We start from the raw sequence: 20,123 nt of genomic DNA, 5'->3' as shown, positions 1-20,123 counted from the left end.
TATACATACACGCAGACATCGATTAGTTCTACGATCATGAACCCATTTATAGGTGGAATGAATACCAATGATTATCTTGTAACGAAGGTGTGTGATGTATTAGGCAGCGGTTATTTCTTAAAGTTAATGTTTTTAAAGAAGGAAAAAGTGCCAACTGTAAGGATCTGTGACCCTGACAAGGGCAAAATATACGGCTTAGGATAGTAACTACCAAAAATGTCTCAAAGAAGGGCAACCAATGAAGCAGCAACAGGGTCATAGGCATCCAAGTTTCACTTATCATCATAGAGAGTGAAGACTGACCCGCCTGGTACACAGAAGAGTTGCTGAAGCATAAATTAATTAAAAAGTTACTGCTGACTATGATAGAAATGTGTCAGATCACGCAGAATATCACAGCTCTGTGTGTATGGGGCTGTGTAGTCACAGACCAATCACTGAACATGCTGACCTCGGTCCACCGTCGAAACTGCCTACAATGGGCATCAGAATTGGACCATGTAACAATACAAAAAGGTGTCTTGGTCTTATGAATGATGATTTGTTTTACATCATGTGGATGACTGGATGTGTGAACGTCACATACCTGGAGAAGGAATGGCACCAGGATGCACTATGGGAAGAAAAGAAGACGGAGAAGGCAAAGTGATGGTTAGGGCAATGTTCTGAGGTGAACCCCTTAGTGGCAGAAGTATTTCCTAGTGGCAGTGGCATATTTTTAGCAGGATAATTTTCCCTCCTGCTGCACTGGAAAAAAAATTGTCCCAGAATAGTTTGAGGAACATAACAACAAGCTTAGGGTGAGGACATGGCAGCCAAATTCACCATATCTCAATCCAATTGATCATCTGTGGAATGTACTAGAAAAACTAGTCTGATCCATGGAGGCCGCACCTCACAATTTCCAGGACTAAAGAAGCTTTTACTGACATCTTGGTCCCACGTACCACAGGACTCCTTCACATATCTTTTGGAATCTATAACTTAATATGGCAGAACTTTGTTTGATAGCTTGAGGAGTACCTATACAATATTCCCTGACAAAGCTTAAGGAAGGCGAAACACGCTTTGGATGCATTTCTTCTAGGTGAGCATGTATTATTACCATCTATAATTCTTTCCTCCCAGTTTCTTTATACTGCATTTAAACTATTTCTTTATACAATATACATATTGAAGTTTTTTTGAGCATTTATCCCCAATGCCATCAGTATTTTGTGTTAAATGAAAGGTTTCGTGCTCATTTAGTTAATATATTTTCAATGTGTCTAGCATTGTATGTCTTTGTAACACTTTTTAAATTATGTATCAATAAAGAGTATTTTTTGTATTTATTCAGTTCTGCCCATTTTGTTGTATAGGTATGTTTATAATATTAGGAAGGTGGTTTTAGTGCTACAGCTAATGAGTTTATATCGGCATAAAGACTCAATCAGACATTAGTGATTTTTTTTTCTCACATGTAAAAATGGACCGATTTTCATCACTGTTATTTTTGCATATTAAAAACAAACAAACAAAACTTCTACCTATTGCAATGTTAAATACAGACCAAGCAGGAATATCATCCATGTGCAGTCTGTGATTTTTTACAACGTTGTAAACTTGTATTTATGATTTATGAGTCCCCAAAAAAAAGACATGCCTCCATTATTGTTTTTTTTTAGGACATAGTCTACAAAAAACATGGACGTGTGAACAGCCACATAGACTATAATGAGTATATGTTGTTATCCATAAAAAAAAACGGATAGAATTTGTATGTGAAAAATGGACGTTTTCTTAATTATAAGGTGAAATGCTCCTTAAATATAAATTTTCCATCCAGTGGAACAGATTGGAAATTATTTATTACCATGGAAGCACAGATTAATGCTTGTGCCGCTGACCTGTTCGCCTATGGCTGTTTTATCCAAATTAGCCCTAGTACTTAGAATAAGGGACTGACCTCATTTTCTGTATATGCTACAGTAATGGAAAAAAAAAACAAATGCAGCAATCCCCGATTAACAGGAAGGAAAGGATCGGAACGTAGGATCTACCCCTCCTGAAACAGAAGGGTTAATCGCCAGGGACTGAGAAGGTGCCAGGATGAGGGCAGATTAGGAAGATATTCTAGATGACAGATGGCTTGAGAAAGAGGTGGGGGAGAGAGGAAACTAACCCCCTTCTGCAAGGAGAAGTGGGAGGCCTTGCCTCTACCAGATGGAGGGGAACACAATTCCCCCATTAACGCCATCAATACCATGAAAAGAGGGGGGGGGGGGGGGCAATAATAATCATAATTAAAAAACATCTCTGCCCCTGTTAGCACGATATCCTACTAATGGGTTAAGGTTCTAGGGATTTGGTTCCAGTTTCTTGCTGGGGATATGAAAACCTTGTGAAAAGGATGGCTTCTCTGTGGAGGATAGCAGGAGGGGGATTTTGATGATAAAATGACCTTCATCCCACCCCCACACCTTATAGTCACAGTCACAGACGTGTGACTTTGGGAAGGTCCCTTTAGGGGGATACTGAGACAGTGCATAAGAAGGAAGCTGCAAAAAGGACAAGTGGCGGCGGTGGGGTGTCAGGAACTTAGTCATAGTCTCCGATCCTCTATGATATGTACGTGTGGGGGAGGACTAGATGTAGGGGGTGATGGGCTAGCATCATACTTTCTAGTTATATATGGCCACGCTATATCTAGTGCCCAGGGAGAGATTGGTAACATATCAAGTCTCTAAGCATGTAGGGCTTATCTGGGTTACTGTTCATAGGGAGATGTCAGGCAATAATGAACCAATAATGAATCCTAGTAAAACTGATAACCTGGGCGACAGGGTCCTCCCTCCTTATGTACCTGTGTGCCTTGTTTTTTGCTCATGTTTAATGTATTTGTCTATGTTTGCCCCATATTCACATGTAAAATAATAATAATACTTGTGGGGGATATATATCATATATGGGCATATTATGTCAAAGGGGTTTAAGGTTATTGTATGTAAACATAATGGCATAATAATATAAATCATAGTCTTTGATCATGTAGGATATAAGTGGAAAATTCAGTATATAGGAAGTAACTAACATATATATATATTACAATCACCTATGATAAAACGGGGGGTAACAGTTATGTAGGATGTATATTAGTCATGGTCTCTGATCATGGATGGTGTAGATGGAAGATGCTATATTTATTTATTTTACTCACTTATTTAGCGCCACTATATCCCACAGCGCTTTACAGACATTATGATCACTGTCCCCATTGGGGCTCACAAACTAGATTCCCTATCAGTATGTTTTTGGAGTGTGGGAGGAAACCGGAGAACCAAAGGAAACTCAAGCAAACATGGGGAGAACATACAAACTCCTTGCAGATGTTTTGTTTGGTGGGATTTGAACCTGGGACCCAATCAAGTATCAGTGTTAACCACTGAACCACCGGGCTGTATATAGGAGATTAGCCTCCAATAATTTAGGGCATATCTATTGTTGATATATACAGTAGTATATATTGGGGGCTGATTGACAATAACGGGCAAAAAGGGGCCTGCGAGGTGCGGGAGACACTACTACCTCCAAAGTCGGTGGAATTGTGCATTACGATGAGCTACTGGACTGCACAGGGCCCTCTTCTGTCTGTGCACACATCACGGGGGCTAGGCCAATGCTGCTGAACAGGTGCACAGACAGGGTCCTACATAATGCTATATCAGCTGGATATAGAAGAAAATAATGTCAGATTGGAGCATCTGGAAGCCCCCATGTCCTGGCGTCAGGGCACTTGACTATGTCTGTGTATCTCCTGCCATTGTCTCTGTCTACTTCACCTTTCTATATCTGGATATTATCTCTAGCTGTGTTCTTTTGTCCTTCCTCTGAAATCCCCCTCCACTCCCTTTACCCCTCCTCCCCCCATAGACAGACACCAACTAATTGCATTACACCCCCATCTTTGTGCAGGCAGAGTGGTTAGCGATTGTGACTGGCGGTTGTTCAGGGGTTAATTCATCTCCCATTTCTACCTTCCCCCATTCTCTTCCCCTCTCTGACCTTTCTACTAATATCTTTCCTCTCTCTCCTCCCCACCCCCTTCTTATCTCTCCCTGGGGCTGTTTTCCCCTTCCTTCCCCTACCAGCCCCCCTCCCATCCTCATGCCTTGGTTTCTATTCCTGGTTTAGCTTTCAGAGATGACCCCCTTCCCTTTGCTGCCAAACCCGCAGTTTTCTTAGCAGGGTGCACAGTGCACCAGGTGGGCGTGAGGGTGTGCGGGCTTGGGTGGTAGCACCAAACATACAGAGGTAATAGTGCTGGTGGGTGGGTGAGGGGATTGGCATAAGCGAGAGCTACAAACATCACATACTTTTCCCCCAGCAGATGCCTCCTTGGCAGTGCCACCTCAAGCAGTGTAAAGGTATCTCTGCTGCACAGTGCTACATTCCTCTTTCACACATATGTTCTCTCACAGAACCCAATGAAAACCAGGTCAGCTATGCTGGACAGCACAATAATGAGAGGAACTGGGTGTCAGCAGCAAGAAATTCTGCATTTTATCTCCAAGTACATCAGCTAGGAGCAAAATGGGTGCAGTGAGGACATAGACAGGCTAAGACGCCCCTAATATGTGCAGATTATTACCCAACTCTGGTCTTCTGGGTATCCAGTGTCTGATGTCCTGGTGCCCTAAAATGTCATCATGTCCTCATTTGTCACACACAGCATTAACATGCCCTACTTCCTGGGGGCCCATGTGTCTGTACATCATTGTCCCCCAAGCATCTACATCTCCTTGTTCTCCAAGTATTAGTATGACCATCTTCCTTCAAACATCTGCACTTTCTTTTCCCTCGAGTATCGGCATGAGAATCACTCCCCACCCCCTAAGTGATACCGTGTCCTTGTGCTTCTATCTGAAAAAAAAATCCTCACACCAGAAAAATGTCCACATGGAAAAATATCCACATATATAACAGTGATGGTAGTGGTGGGATTCTATGCATAATTTTCATGAGTTTTTTTCCTAATTCCTAACGTAATAACATGTCCTTTTGTCATCTCAAGCATCAAAGTGTGCTTCTTCTTCTTGTGTCCTTGTTCTGTCACCCCAAATATCAATGTTTGCTTCTTCTGTCAGAACATGACTTGTTCTTGGCTCACAAGCATCAATGGCAGGTTATTCTATGAAACAAAGTTATCTAGAATTACTTCTGGGCCTTTTTGGCTAAGATCAAGTAAAACATCTATTCTGATCAAGGCGGGGTGTGTTATGGACTGGTAATTTAGGAGCGACATGCGACTAGCTCTGAGCAGGTGGTAACTATACAGACCGCAGTTCCTGATCTTAACACACTAGCAGTAGCCGTGGGATGTTCCTGTCACTCCCTGGACACCTCGTCACAGCCGGAGAACTAGCTACCCCTAAAGGTAGAAATAGGAAAGCTATCTTGCCTCAGAGAAAATCCCCAAAGGATAGGACAGCCCCCCACAAATAATGACTGTGAGAGGAGAAGGAAATTACATACGTAGTATGAAACAAGATTTAGCAAAGGAGGCCACTTCTAGCTAGATAGATAGTACAGGAAAGAACACTGTGCGGTCAGTAATAAAAACTAGAAAAAGTCCACCGCAGAGATATGCAAAAATCTCCACACCTGACTAAAGGTGTGGAGGGCAAAATCTGCAGCCCAGAGCTTCCAGCTTAGCTGAATAGATCCATACTGATAAGCTGGACAAATGAGCAAAACATAGAATGTGCTGAACAATAAAGTCCACAACAAGTGGACTGCAAAAGGACAAGCAAGGACTTATCTTTGCTGAACTGGACAGAGTGTCAGGGAAATCCAAAAGAGCAGTGACTCCAAGCAGGAACAATTGGCAACTGGCATTGATTGAGGGATAAGGCCAGACTAAAATAGCCGAGCCAGAAAGACGATCAGTGGAAGCAGCTGCTGATGCTAAATCCAAGAAGCAGCTATACCACTCAAAACCACAGGAGGGAGCCCAAGAGCAGAATTCACAAAAGTGCTACTTACAACCACCGGAGGGAGCCCAAGAGCGGAATTCACAACAGGGGTGGAGATATCTGGAAGCCTTTCCAATCCTGCCTGAGCCAGGATGGATACATTCACACTGGGTGGACATTTCAGGGTGTACAATGGGCAGTATATGTAGCCAACTATAGGCGACATGTACCCTCAGGATCTAAGCCAGGGGCCTGAGGTGAAGAATTGCCTTAGGAGTGGTGACTCTCCTGGGACACATGAACCTACTGGGTGTGGAACCTCGATTGAGTGACCGCACAATTGCAAATTGTCTCTTCAGAGAGGAAGAGGACTAGAACTTTAGTGCCATCTTTTCTTTTAAGCACACTCCCTTGTTCCGGGTCTTCCGGCTAGGAAGAAGAACTTATAAATCTTGCAGGTTAAGTTTCGGTCAATATGAGGCGAAACTCAGACATCCACATATCACAGTTGGAATATAGACTGCCACCAGGGCTGCCATCAGGGCATTATTGCTTTTACTGGCCTATGGGGTCTGGTAAGCAGAGGATGCCCGAACCGAGCGCCCCTCTGCTCACAGGGCCCCAGGAGCAGGAGAACGCACGTTCAGTTAAAATCTATTGCCGTGCACGCTCGCCACAGCAATAGATAAAAGCCGCTAGCCAATCACAAGCCAGCAGCTATTGTCGGCGTGCACGTCGCTGGCGTATGACGTCGAGTTTGCATCTCAAACGGATGAAGGAGACTACGCCGCTGGACTGCTGCCAGGTAAAGAGAACTTTTTTCTTTTTAACTGAAAGTGGCAAGCCACAATATGTAGACAGATTGTGCAGGATGGAGATAGATGGGGCAACATGGAGACAGATGGGGCAGCCGCTGCATCATGGGACACATGGGACAGGGTCATGGGACACATGGGGCAGGATCATAGGACACATTGGGCAGGATGGAGAAAGATGCGGGAGCATCATTGGACACATGGGAGCAGGTTCATGGGACATATGGGGCAGGATGGAGACAGATGAGACAGGATCATGGAGCACATGGAGCAGGATCATGGGGCAAAATGGAGACATCAGATGGGGCAGGATGGAAACAGTTGGGGCATCAGATGGGGGCAGAATGGAGACACATGGGGCCAGGATGGGAGAACATATGTCTGGAGCCAGGAATGAGACTCAAGGGGCTAGGAAAGAGACACAAGGGGGCCAGGATGGGGAATATTATTACTGCAGTGATGTATTTTATTTTTGAGGATACTGTTTTCAACTCCCTGTTACTGTGCAGTAGGTCGCCTTTTTTTCTTCATCTGTTGTAGTGTAAAAATTGGGAAAAAAATAGAATATACAGAGCTCCTGTATGTAATGTCACGGGTGATCACTGTATTACCTGTACACTATACCCCATATACAGAGCTCCTGTGTATAATGTCACTGGTGATCACTGTATTACCTATACATTATATACAGAGCTCCTTTGTATAATGTCACTGGTGATCCCTGTATTATGTATACACTATATACAGAACTCCTGTTTATAATGTTACTGGTGATTGCTATACTACCTGTACATTGTATACTATATACAGAGCTCTTGTGTATAAAGTCACTGGTGATCACTGTATTTCCTGTAGAGTGGCACTGTACACTGTGTACAGGGCTCCAGTGTATAATGGCACTCATGGTAATATTAGTATTGTGTGTTTTTTTTATTAATGAGCAGTTTTGTAGTATTCGGTCACTATGTGGTGGTAATATGTGACCAGTCATGGTGTGGCGGTATTTGTTCCTTGTATGTGGTATTATTCGGTCATTATGTGGTAATATGTGGTCCTGTCATGGTGTGGCAGTATTGTCCCTTGTATGTGGTATTATTCAGTCACTATGTGGTGGTAATATGTGGTCTGGTCATGGTGTGGTGGTATTCGTTACATTTATGTGGTATTATTGGTCACTATGTGGTGGTAATATGTGGTCTGGTCATGGTTTGACGGTATTTGACCCCTGTATGTGATATTAGTCATCATTTTAAAAGTTGAAAAAGAAAGAAAGATATTTTAACAAATATAGTAGAGTAGGGCCCAGCCAAAAGAGCCTACCTTGTTGTGGTGGCGGCTTAAAAAGTCTTTTGGCCAAAATAAAAGCTGCTGGCTATGTATGTGATCTAGTGTTCATTGGGACCTGTTAATGTGTGATTGGTGAGGATGAGGTGCAGAAGTGGAGATTTTCCAAGAGTTGGCGGTGGGACTGTGGAAGGTTTGAGAGGTGGAGGCAGAGTTGGGGGTGGAGCTTGGATGGAGTCTCAAGGAGGCCCCAAAATTTTGACAGCATGGGGCCCTGAAATTTCTGGTGGCAGCCCTGACTGTGACTACAGGCAAGGCTTGCCACAGGTCTCGTGACCCAGAATCTGACACGTATGAAGAGTTCGGGGCTAAAGACCTAAAAACCTGGCCGGAAATCACAATGCATCCTTGGACCGTGTTTCATGGATGTCTGAATTCAGCACTACACTGTAACACATCTTATTTTTTTATTTGTTCACTGGGGGTCTTTCACAAGGACTTATCAGGATGCAGCTACTAATGATAACTGACTACTGCAACCTCCTGCTCTGTGGCCTCCCCTCTAACATTCTTGCACCCCTTCAATCTATTCTAAACTCTGCTGCCTGACTAATCCACCTGTCCCCCCGCTATTCCCCAGCCTCCTCCCTCTGTCAATTCCTGCACTGGCTCCCCATTACCCAACGACTCCAGTTCAAAACCCTAACCATGACATACAAAGCAATCTACAACCTGTCTCCTCCATACATCTGTGACCTCGTCTCCCGGTACTTACCTACACGCAACCTCCGATCCTCACAAGATCTTCTTCTTCCATATTCCCCTCTTATCTCCTCTTCCCACAATCACATACAAGATTTCTCCTGCACATCACCCCTACTCTGGAACTCTCTACCACAACACATCAGACTCTCGCCTACCGTGGAAACCTTCAAAATGAACCTGAAGACCCACCTCTTCCGGCAAGCCTACAACCTGCAGTAACCACCGGTCCACCAAACCACTGCACGACCAGCTCTACCCTCGCCTACTGTATCCTCACCCATCCCTTGTAGATTGTGAGCCCTCGTGGGCAGGGTCCTCTCTGCTCCTGTACCAGTCATGACTTGTATTGATTAAGATTTCTGTACTTGTTTTTTATTATGTATACCCCTCCTCACATGTAAAGCGCCATGGAATAAATGGCGCTATAATAATAAATAATAATATTAATAGGTTTCTTATCACACTGTTTCAGTGGGGTGGTCATGCACCCCCCTGCAACTTTCTAGCTCTCCTCCTATGGTGGGAGAGACAAACAAGACTGAGCTGTCATTTTCACTGGGATGATTTCTAGGTACAAAAAGGGCTCTTCCCAATCCTTGGTTATGGTGGGCCAACGATCTCTGACACTCCAGTCTCACTCTTCTTAAAAAAGAAAAAATAATCAGTGTTCTAGAATATGTTGGTCCGAGGCAATGACACACGGACAAGAAAGTTTGCCATACATATAAGATGCTAATTTGTCTCCCAGACATCTCCCCATAAACATGCCCTCTCAACAAGGCCAAGAGCCAGTGCTTATTTCAAGAATGACGGGAGATAAGCTGCATCCAGGCTCCTCTGACAGCAGTTCATCTCCAGCCAGGACCAAGAATCTGCCATGTTGAAATCTGCCATGCAAATTCTTGTATTTCCTGCAAGGGTCAGCCTGCAAGCCCCCATACACATAAAATGGGAGGACTCTCATCTAATATGTGTTGGCGCCCTTTGATGTCAGTATATTGCTGTTATTTTTCTTGGCCTCAGATGTCATTACACTTTTTTCTAGGACTTATATATTGATAACCAATCCTTAAAGCCCCAATACACAGACTAAATTGGGCTAACATGACAAAATTAGCCGGCAGTTTAAAGTCATGGGGGGAAGCCTTTTGACTTTCTTCTGACAGATGATAAGAAGAATCCAGCAAGTTGAATTTCCAACAGATGATCCTTTTGTTCTCTGTGAGAAAAACTGCTGAAATAGAGAACACAGGAGCAGTCAGCTGAGCCAAGTGTTCCTATGTATGAAGGATTTGGGAGAGAAAGCCTTCAGTCGGCCGACTGTGTATGGTGGGCTTTCGGATTGGCCACCAATATTAGATTGGTGGGGTTAACCCCCGCAACCCTATTGTTTGCAGCATGGTTCTGTACACTGTGTAGTGTGGCCATTTTCGTGTTCTGTACCTCTGCTCCCACTCACTTCAATCAGAGATGAGCTGCAGTACCAGATAATGGCCATGAACAGTGTATGGCGCTGTGCACTACACAGTGTACATCCCACTGTGACGGGAGCTGCAAACAGTTGATTAGTGGGGGTTCAAGGTGTCGGACCCCAACTAATTTAATATTGATGATATATGTCAATGTAAACTCTATCATCTCTATCTTACTAGTAAAGTCATAGGATGTCATATAACAAGTAATCATGTGGAGATGACTGAGTATCATCGATAAGCGATACTTCATATATGGCCAACGAGCACTTTAGTAAATGCACATTTATAGCATTTAACCCCTTCCACCCCAGGCGTTTACTGCTGTCGATGTGGAGAGTGGGGACGCACCTATGGCTGTACATGGTTGTGGGGGTGGTGCGGGCTTTGCCCTTTGTTCTCCTTTGGGTGGGGGGAGAGGCACACCTGGAGGGAGGGGAGCAGGTCAGGAATTTTCAGGGTCAAAGGAGGATTTGTACCTCCAGGACTTGGGAGAGGGGGGAGGAGGGTTAGTGCTTTAACACTAAAGAAATAAAGACCTCATTCAGCCATATTTAGGAGCAGGATATAGATACCGCATCACCTCCTATAGCATCGAATGACCCTCCGATCATAAACATAATGTGCAGTGACAGAGCCAGGTGTCGGTGGGTGATAGGATGGCGCACCCTACGCAGGATTGGGTTACAAAAGGGATGATATACATTTGGGGGTTGGAGGAGGAAGGGGCAATTGAGTTGGTTACATATTACCAAGTGTGGAAGAGAAGGACAAGGTCTCAGTACTGGGTGTAGATGATAAGAATGGAGTCACATGGCGCCAGGTATACAGCAGATAATCATGGCACTTTACATTCTCCAGGGTAGATATTACATTATTATGATTAGTATGGGTGAACATTGGCTGTAGTAGGTCACGTTGTGCCCAGTGCAGATGGTCAATGCATTATTACGCCATTCCAGGTATTGCTAGGAGTAAATGGTCATGTCATGGTCCCCTGGTTCTGGGTGTAAATTGTTGAGACAGGGTCTCACTGCACCAGGATCCTACCGCTATATATCCTTTTAAATCACCCGAAAAGAACGGTCCTATTAATTTATTGTGTTGTACTACACTTAGAATCCAAAATTGAATCACAAATTGCCTCAACGCAACAAGACTCAAAACACAATTTCCACTGAATTTAAATATTGTGATGTTTATTCATAATTATAACATATATTAAATCATAATTTTAGCAGTAAAAAATCTCCAATGTAGAAAAGGAACGGATACATACACATAACATCAATTAGATACCTATATGTGAGCAAAAATTTCCAATATGTACATATATAAATAAATCACCCCTATCTCTGAGAGACAACAACAGTCTCACAATAAATAGCAGCCTATTATTAGTATGCCCATGGATCCTTATATATATACAAAATGCATCTGGAAGCTTTAAACGAGACTTAAACTTAATTTTACTGCCATCCAGCATGTATATCAAAAGTGCTCGGTGCTTCCTTAATCTTTAGCCAGAGCACTATAAATCAAATAATCGGGCAATCAAAAAGAAGGGGATCATTACTCACATAAGGTATGATGTCCGTGCCACCGTTCCTGAACCCCGACGCGCGTTTCGTAACACTTCCTACCGCTATATATCCTGTACAAAGAAGTACAGCAGATGATCATCACTGAAGGGGTTAATGCAGGTAAACAGAAGTGAAGGGAGAGAGAAGAGGAACTCACAACCACCCTCCTGCTGTTATGGTCTTTTTTTAGGGTGCTAAAAAGGGGAAGGATGTTTCTCTGTTAGACCATGTGGATAAGAACACTGGGGCTGGCAAAGCCCTAAAGAGGAACACCCTATTCCCATTTTGCTGCTAACCCCCACCATCTCTCTTCACCAGGTATGAAGAATAAGGAACTGATATTCGCCATTACATAAAAAGATAAGGGTTAGGGTATATTCACAGTCACGGCGTCTTTTACAGGCCGGTCCGCTCCGAAACCTGCCTGAAAAGGTGTTAATAAAAGCTCAAAAGAATGAACCTATGCATTTCTATTAAAAAGCCACTCGCTGTTATTTTGAGACTTTTGAGTGTCTTTACCTGTTTCGGGTTTTCAAAGTTGCAAAGAAGTGAACGTGCAATGCTCAGGGCGTTTTCTGCTCTGAAGATGCTCTATACATACCGTAATACAAGTCAATGGGAAAGCTCAAAAGATGCCCGGGTGACTTTTTGCGCACACTGACAGTGTTTTTACTTGAAAGATCAAGTTTCTTTATTGTTAAATGGAGTTAAAAAAAATTATTCCAGAAAACCCTTGCAAAATAGGGATGCCACAAACACGTTGGGAAATCACTAAAAAAAAACTGTAGACGGACAGAAATGTTAAAAAAGCGCTCATGAATTGACAAATAAAAATGCTAAAAAGACAATTGAGGGGAGAAAATGTTAGCTTTTCCTGAAGCCTATTCCTCTTGAAAAACACAGCGGTTCGCCCTCTTAAATAGGTCGTGGTGTGTACATACAGTTGTGCTCAAATGTTTACATACCCCGGCAGAATGTTTGCTTTCTTGGCCTTTTTTCAGAGAATATGAATGATAACACCAAAACTGTTTCTCAACTCATTGCCAAGTCGACCCGTCATTGGCTACAGTAGAACAAAGTGAAGGTTCTGGAGTGGCCATCTCAGTCTCCTGACCTCAATATCTTTGAAACACTCTGGGGAGATCTCAAGTGTGAGGTTAATGCAAGACAGCCAAGGAATTTACAGGAACTGGAGTTTTTTTGCCAAGAAGAGTGGGCAGCTTTACCATCTGAGAAAATAAAGAACCTCATCCATAACTACCACAAAAGACTTCAAGCTGTCATTGATGTTAGAGGGGGCAATACATGGTATTAAGAAATGGGGTATGTGAACTTTTGACCAGGGTCATTTGGGTGTTTTGGGTTATTATTATGATTTAAAAAAAGGGAAAACACAGTAGTTTGGCAATAAATGTCATTCATATTCTCTGAAAAAAGGCCAAGAAAGCACAAATTCTGCCGGGGTATGTAAACTTTTGAGCACAACTGTACCCTTGTAATGTACTGCCAACAGTGACAGAGTAATTCATGCCTCCTATGTTTGTACAGGAATGAGAGTGTCAGCTCTTCTTCCATAGCCTCCAACCTCATATTCTTGCACACGTAATTCTGGACACTCAGCTGAATGGTCTCCATTTATTACCAAATTCCCCCAGCACAGTGGCCTAAATGCAGACTTTCTAAGCAATAACATTGAAGCCAGACTCAAGGCAATCGGGTGATCACCCACAAGGGCTTGTTCCAGGTACGGACTGGGGATGAAATTCAGCCCTGGCATTTGAAATCACACAGGCCCATGGTGTCCCCGTCCCCAATAACAAGATGGGATATATTACTAATATTACCCTGGATGGAGGAAAGGAAGATTTTCTACAAGACCAATATTTCTAATTATACCCACGGCATGCTGAGGTAAGTGACGGAGTGACCGGCTTTGTGCTCTGTCACAACTGTTAACAGTATGGGGGTCTTGAGAACATTGATTCTGTTAACAATGTATCACACAAGGCAGCCCACAACCAGACCGGCCCTTCTGGCATTTGTCAGAATTGCCAAATGGCCAGTCCGGCCCTGGCTTGTTCTCATCAGACAACCCCAAAAATACAATTTAAACTTTCACTGATAAACGATATAGGAATGATGTATATCTTGGTGTCGTGTTGGCCAGTAGATAGAAAAATATTAAGAAATATTTATGTTACCATCTTTTCAGTTAGCGATTGAAAGGTATCAACCACTGAGGACTCTCAATTCTAAATATTTGTCACTGATAAACGTGCACTCTTGTCTAGTCTTCTAAGACCAAGTGTAGATCATGTTTTTTAATTGGATCTGCTCTACAAAAAAAAGAAGGCCACTAAAGTGCCCCCCCCCCCCATTCCACTGTCTAGGAAGACGATGACCAGACTGACATATTTATACTTTTTACTTGTCTTAACAAAGTTTTAAAGAAATATGATTCCAGTGCAGCTTGCAAGAACCATCGTAATTTGTTAAAGATGGCAGCAACATCAATCCTTGCAGAAAATTTGGACAAATGGAGGCAGAATTTGGAAATGACAAGTTTTCTTTTTACTGTCTATTATTATCAGGCTAAGTAGTTTTTATAAAATGTTAGTTTAACCCATATAATGACTTTTTTTTAATTAAAGGGATATTCTCTAGTTTGGAAGTTATCCCCCTTATCCAAGGGATAGTGGATAACTTGCTCATCGCTGGTGATCTGATTGCAGCAACCCCCTCCAATCCCAAAAACTAGGGTGCTGCATAGCCTTGAGATAATGGAGAGGTGGTCAATGATGAGCACTGCTGCTCCATTCACTCAGAATGGGACCGCCGGAAATAGCCGAGCGCTGCGCTTAGTTGGTCATCGGCACGCCTATAAGACTGAACAGAGCTGCAATGAGCATGACTGACCACCGATCCATTCACACGACCCCATTCAGGGCCCCGATTCTTTGGAACGGTGGGGGTGCTACGGGTCGGACCCTAGCGATCATTAAGTTATTCGTTGGGATATCTTCTGCACTTGAGAATATCCCTTTAACTGAGCTTCCAAATATGTGGCAGACTGTACAGCCATGTTACACCATTCTTTGTGCTTTAACGCCCCACAGTGGTTAAAGTTGGTATTTTTTTTTTTAAAGCTAGATCGTAGCTATTGATAACGTGCCTGCACCAAGAGGAAACCTTGGATATGGAAAATCAGCCTTGGATTCTCATAGTGAAATACTTAGGGCGTTCTAAGGTTACATAACAGAATTTCATGCAATCTTGCTCAGTCACTAAAAAACATGTATGACAGGAAAAACTTCAGAAATGTCATTTGTATAGCCGGAAGGAAAGAATGTGAAGGAGTGTCAAGACTGAAAAGTTCTAAACATGTGAAAAGATTTTTCCGGTTGTTAAAGTCAATGAAGATAGAGGATTGTGTGCTGAGAAGTTAAGAAAGTATCTAATAACATTTTGAGGAAATGTATTAAGACTTGCATTTTAAACAGAAGGTCGGAGAGGATCATCAAATTTATTAGGATACCTTAATAAATTTGTTGAAAGACAAAACAAAAGAAGAATATAGTTTTTGTTTATTATATTTGGAGGTGGCTGCTCCTAGTTTGCACCTGTTCACATCAGCTTGGAAGTGCCAGTCAGTGTTTTGTCATGTCTATGTTAGCTCTCTGACCGAGCCCTCTGCCCTTCAGCATGTGGTGGATTTTAATTACAGTAGAATCCTACCTCCCATAAATTCAGACTTTGAAGAGAGGTGCCCACATTTACCCAGGAATTCAGACTTCAGCCTAAGAGAGGTATTCAGACTAGACATGTAGGGTCCCAGCAGTTTGAGATCACCTTGTCGTTGGTTGCTGGGCATGCATCAATTGGCCAAATTATGTGCTTAGAGTCTCGTTTTTTTCCTAGATTCCAAAAGCAGTATTGTAATTAATATTTCATATATTTCATATTGACATGCTTTAGCACTGCAGAGTGCAACTTTTTTTTTTGCTTATTAATAAATGTTGGTCCATTCGTGCACACAAAACTGAAATCTAGGCTTCTGATGTAAATTATAGCAAATCGGCCCCATCCACATTTTATTAAAGTTTCCAGTGCGTTGTAAACAGAGAAAAAGGTGTAGAAAACGGGCACTTGACAGTCTGCTACTTTTTTTTCTGCCATAAATAGCTTGAAAAGACTGCCTTTTCGTGCTTCAATTAACGCTAATTTTACGGTCTCTGCTTTTTGTCAGTTATTAGATAAATAATTGTCCAGATGACACAGGCTCCTATAGCAGAGCAGGGCTCACGAACACGACCATTTAAATTGGACAAGTGCTAGCCGTGATTTTCAAAGACGTGGTCAAAGGAAAAAATTGGTAACCTGTCCAATATTGAGCTGAGTGTCGGATCAAAATTGACAATGCCAGGTGTATGGGTCTGTGCAAAAACATCAGACTGCACTCGGACTGACATAATGGAGAAACTTTTTTTTCTCTCCACCTCCGAGAAAAACGGAACCCAATCTGATCATATAATCGGACTGTCTTTTTCGGATGTGGAGAAAATTGTCGTGCGACCCTACACTTAGGCTACATTCCCATGATGAGATTTTGGTGAGTTTTTGATGTTGAATTTCTGCACCTTCTGGGTAAATTAGTTTACTTATGTTTTTATCACATTTTTATTACTTTTTTGTCTCTGTTTGGTATTGATACAGTCATGTGCGGTTTACCAACATTTGTTAATGCATTTCCGCAATGGAATTGCACTAAAGATGCCAATGTTACATGCGGATTTTCCATATCTAATGCACTTCTTATGATTTGCTATTCTTATATTCAGGCTTTTCACTGTATTGTATATGCTTCAGGCTTTAACCCCTACACTGGAAATTTTCCCACGTCGTTCGCACTGACATCACAAAGGTGAAGATAGTTAATTAGCTGTGGACTCGCAGGACCTGTCTGACGGCACCGCGAGCTGGAGAACTTTCTCATGCTCACGGTGTCCTGGGAATATGAGTTCACAGGGAGACACTGAGCACACGGTGCTCAGTGTCTTTGTTGGATGATAGGCTGTATGGTCACATCATGCAACCATGCATCCTGCCATATAGATGTAGCAGAGCTGGACCCATCGTGGGACAAATGGATTAGCAGCATCTCTGCGGAAAGGTGAGGAATATTGTTTGTTTTTTTAAACTCTTTTGCAGAAGACAAGGGCATCGGGGGAATGGGCGTGGTCATAAGTATGGTTTAATTAAGATTATTAAAGGAGTCTGTGTCATTCTTTCAATTAAAGGACTTTTTCTAGGTGTCTGTGTTTTCATACAATGTGACTATGGGGTTAGTAATGGGGGAATCTTATTGACGCCTCTTCATTATTAACTTTGGGGCTTGATGTCACCTCACAATACAAAGGGGACATCAACCCCCCCAACTATCACTATGCTTGCCACTGCTACAGGGCAAGTGGGAAGAGCGAGGCTATGTGCCAGAATTGGCGCATCTTAAAGATGTGCCTTTTCTGGGGCAGCCAAGAGCTGATGTTTTTAGCCTGGGGAGGCAGTATCCATGGCTCCTTCCTAGGCTATTAATATCAGCCCACAGCTGTCTGCATAGCCTTTGCTGGTTATTAATTATAGGGGGACCCTATGTCATTTATTTTTAGGGTCCCCCATTTTAATTCCAGTAAAGACTAACTATACAGTTGTGAGTTGATAATAATAGCCTTGGAAGCTCCATGGGTATTACCCCCTTCCCAGGCTAAAAACATTGGCTCCCAGCTGTCAGCTTTCCCTCTGGTTGTTACAAAAATTGTGCAGGAGCCCACGCCATTTTTCTCCGAAAAATAATCTTTTATGCATTAAATACATGTACAGTAAGATGCACACACTGTACTAATTGTATTTGTCACAGACATCTGTATATCTACCTATTCTATTTGTATTTACTGTATGTAATCCATCTCTTCTATCCAGTCGGCTCCTGCAGTGATTTTACAGTACACAGCATATCAATTGCCGGCTTTTCTTCCATCTATCTATGTAATAAATATATATATATATATATATATATATATATATATATATATATAGATAGGCCGTCGTCCTCTCCCCGCTCACCTCACTTGCTTTTTGTCTCCCCCGTGCCGTGAAGTCAGAAGTCCCTTATCCATAGTCCATGGTGCCAGAAAACAACTCAGTGTGAAAATGTAAGGCTGCGTTCCCATAATGAGTTTTTGGTGTTGCAGTTTTCTCACGTATTATGTAGATTACGTTACTAGCTTTTTTTGTTGCATTTTTGAATGCAGCTTTTTACATGAGTTTTTATCGCAGTTTTGATTCTGTTGTTTTTGTCTCTCGTTGGATCATCATTATTTTTTACTGCCGTTTTACAGACTTTTTTTTAACACCATTCAACAATAACGAGACCCCTGGGGTTTTTGAAGCAGCGACACGGGGGTCTTTTCAGGCTTTCCATTGACTTGTATTATAAAATACGGCGCGTCTTCAGAGTGGAAACGCCTGGGGAACGGTCCGGTCACTTCTTTTTGCATCTTTGGGAACCTAAAGCAGTGTTGACAGAATGTAGAAATGCTGAACGTAAGAACTACAAGGATTTGTCACATAGAAATACATATGATCACTCATGAAAGTTTAGTTGGTGTTTTTTTCAGGTGGGTTTAGGAGTGGAATCCCCCTGAAATAGATGTCCTGTGCACCTATTCCTAAGGGTGGTGTGTCACAGAGGATTTTTAGGAAAATACAAAAACAGTGTTTTAAAAGCCACAAGTGAATTTAGCAAAGACAAAAAATAACTACAGCAGGCAGGGTGTAATAGCTGTACGATGTTTGTGAGGCCCCTACAACCAAGACAATGGCGTCTGTCCTCCCAGCTCGGCGACAACATGGCTCCGCCATGACGTAATTGACATGCGACACTGCTTCAGCTGTTAATGTTCCGTCTATTAGCCCCGCCCCAAATTAGAAAGCAACTTCCGGTCAGCGAAGCAATGGATCCCGGCGGGCAGGGTGAGGAGGGAGCGGGTGCGGGGCTTCTTTTATGAGGAGTTAGGGGGGAATGGCCGTGCTCTTGACCCTTTCCAGGCCGGCGGGCATTGCTTGTTGTCATGCCCGGAGGCGGCGCCGTGCAGTGTCTCTCATCCCGGGAAGTGACAATGCTGGGTGTCATTAAGGAGCTGTCAGTGTCACTGCCAGGCGGGAGGGAGAGCATAGTCGGCACTGCAGAGCGGCTAGTCATCACCGTGTATGTGGGAAATGGGGAGGAGGTGTTATTGAATGGGGGGCTGTCAATGTCACGGAATGTAGGGTCGTGTGACATTGGGTAAGTGCTCAGTGTGTGGGGCTGACGGACAGGGTTCGCCGTGGGGCGGCTGTGAGTGTGTCGTGGGGCGCCGGACAGGGTGGCTGTGGGCATGATGTTTCTATTATACTTTTCCTCTGATGGTTTTTTTTTTTTGGGGGGGGATGACCCAATATCTCACGTTACATTTTCATTTTAGCACTCTGTATCGTTGTGACATCGTCCCATATCCCATGGATCGATCACTGGGTGCTACCATACCCCACAGAGCAGTCACGGTTTCACACTCACTTGTAATAGTGATGCAGTTGCGTAGGCTAGCTCTATGGCAGGAGCAGTTCATACCTTTTGGTGCAGGATATCTTAAGCCTCGGCTACACTGTGACTTTTTGTAGCTCTACTAATTGAGTTAACTACTTAGCTGCAGTGCAAAACATCCATGGAGTTGTGTGCAGTATGTGGACTGCGGCTGTAGCTAACTTATCCTCAGAGCACCTTTCCAAAATAGCCAATTCGGTGCAGGGGCACTATCCTTTTCAAATGTTAGGACTATGGCAAATGAAGGCCTCCATAGACGTCGGATGACCGTCAGACAACCATTTGATGTGTATGGGGCCTCCTGACACCCGATATGTTGAGGGAGAGGAGGATCGGGCAGCTGTAATTTGAACTCCTGATTCTTATGTTTTCAGGGGGAGATAAACTTCTCTCCCAACTGAAAGCAAATGCTCTGCTGAGCGCTCCTGTATAAGGGAGTTGGGAGAGGTGGCTGCCTACCGAGTGAATACATAGCTGACGGCCTTCTCTTGTGTGTGTACAGCTTGATTCACAGTCTGATAATGCAGCGGAGTGGCTTGGAGGCTAACATTAGCAGGGTGTTGCACTACGTTGGGGTGTGGTGCCATCTGGCCATGATACCTCTTAGCATG

The 20,123-nt window shown here is 43.2% G+C and overlaps 1 protein-coding gene across 11 annotated transcripts in view; it reads left to right on the top strand.

The window, feature by feature from the left end:
• The first annotated feature begins 947 nt into the window (after positions 1-947).
• TPD52L2 (TPD52 like 2) overlaps positions 948-20,123 on the top strand; it is a 53,829-nt gene continuing 34,653 nt past the window's right edge. For 6 of the 11 annotated variants that reach the window (XM_077252992.1, XM_077252985.1, XM_077252989.1 and 3 more), the window contains exon 1: positions 18,778-18,902. In XM_077252992.1, the coding sequence (XP_077109107.1) occupies positions 18,827-18,902 (76 nt within the window). In that variant the 5' untranslated portion in view covers positions 18,778-18,826. Of the gene's footprint in view, positions 1,088-18,777; positions 19,216-20,123 lie in introns of those variants that run through there. The other 5 variants (XM_077252993.1, XM_077252988.1, XM_077252994.1 and 2 more) reach the window with 3 other exon arrangements.

The sequence above is a fragment of the Ranitomeya variabilis genome, chromosome 4 (assembly GCF_051348905.1).
Source record: "Ranitomeya variabilis isolate aRanVar5 chromosome 4, aRanVar5.hap1, whole genome shotgun sequence".
NCBI classification, from domain to species: domain Eukaryota; kingdom Metazoa; phylum Chordata; class Amphibia; order Anura; family Dendrobatidae; genus Ranitomeya; species Ranitomeya variabilis.
This window is presented reverse-complemented; position numbering and strand designations above follow the sequence as displayed.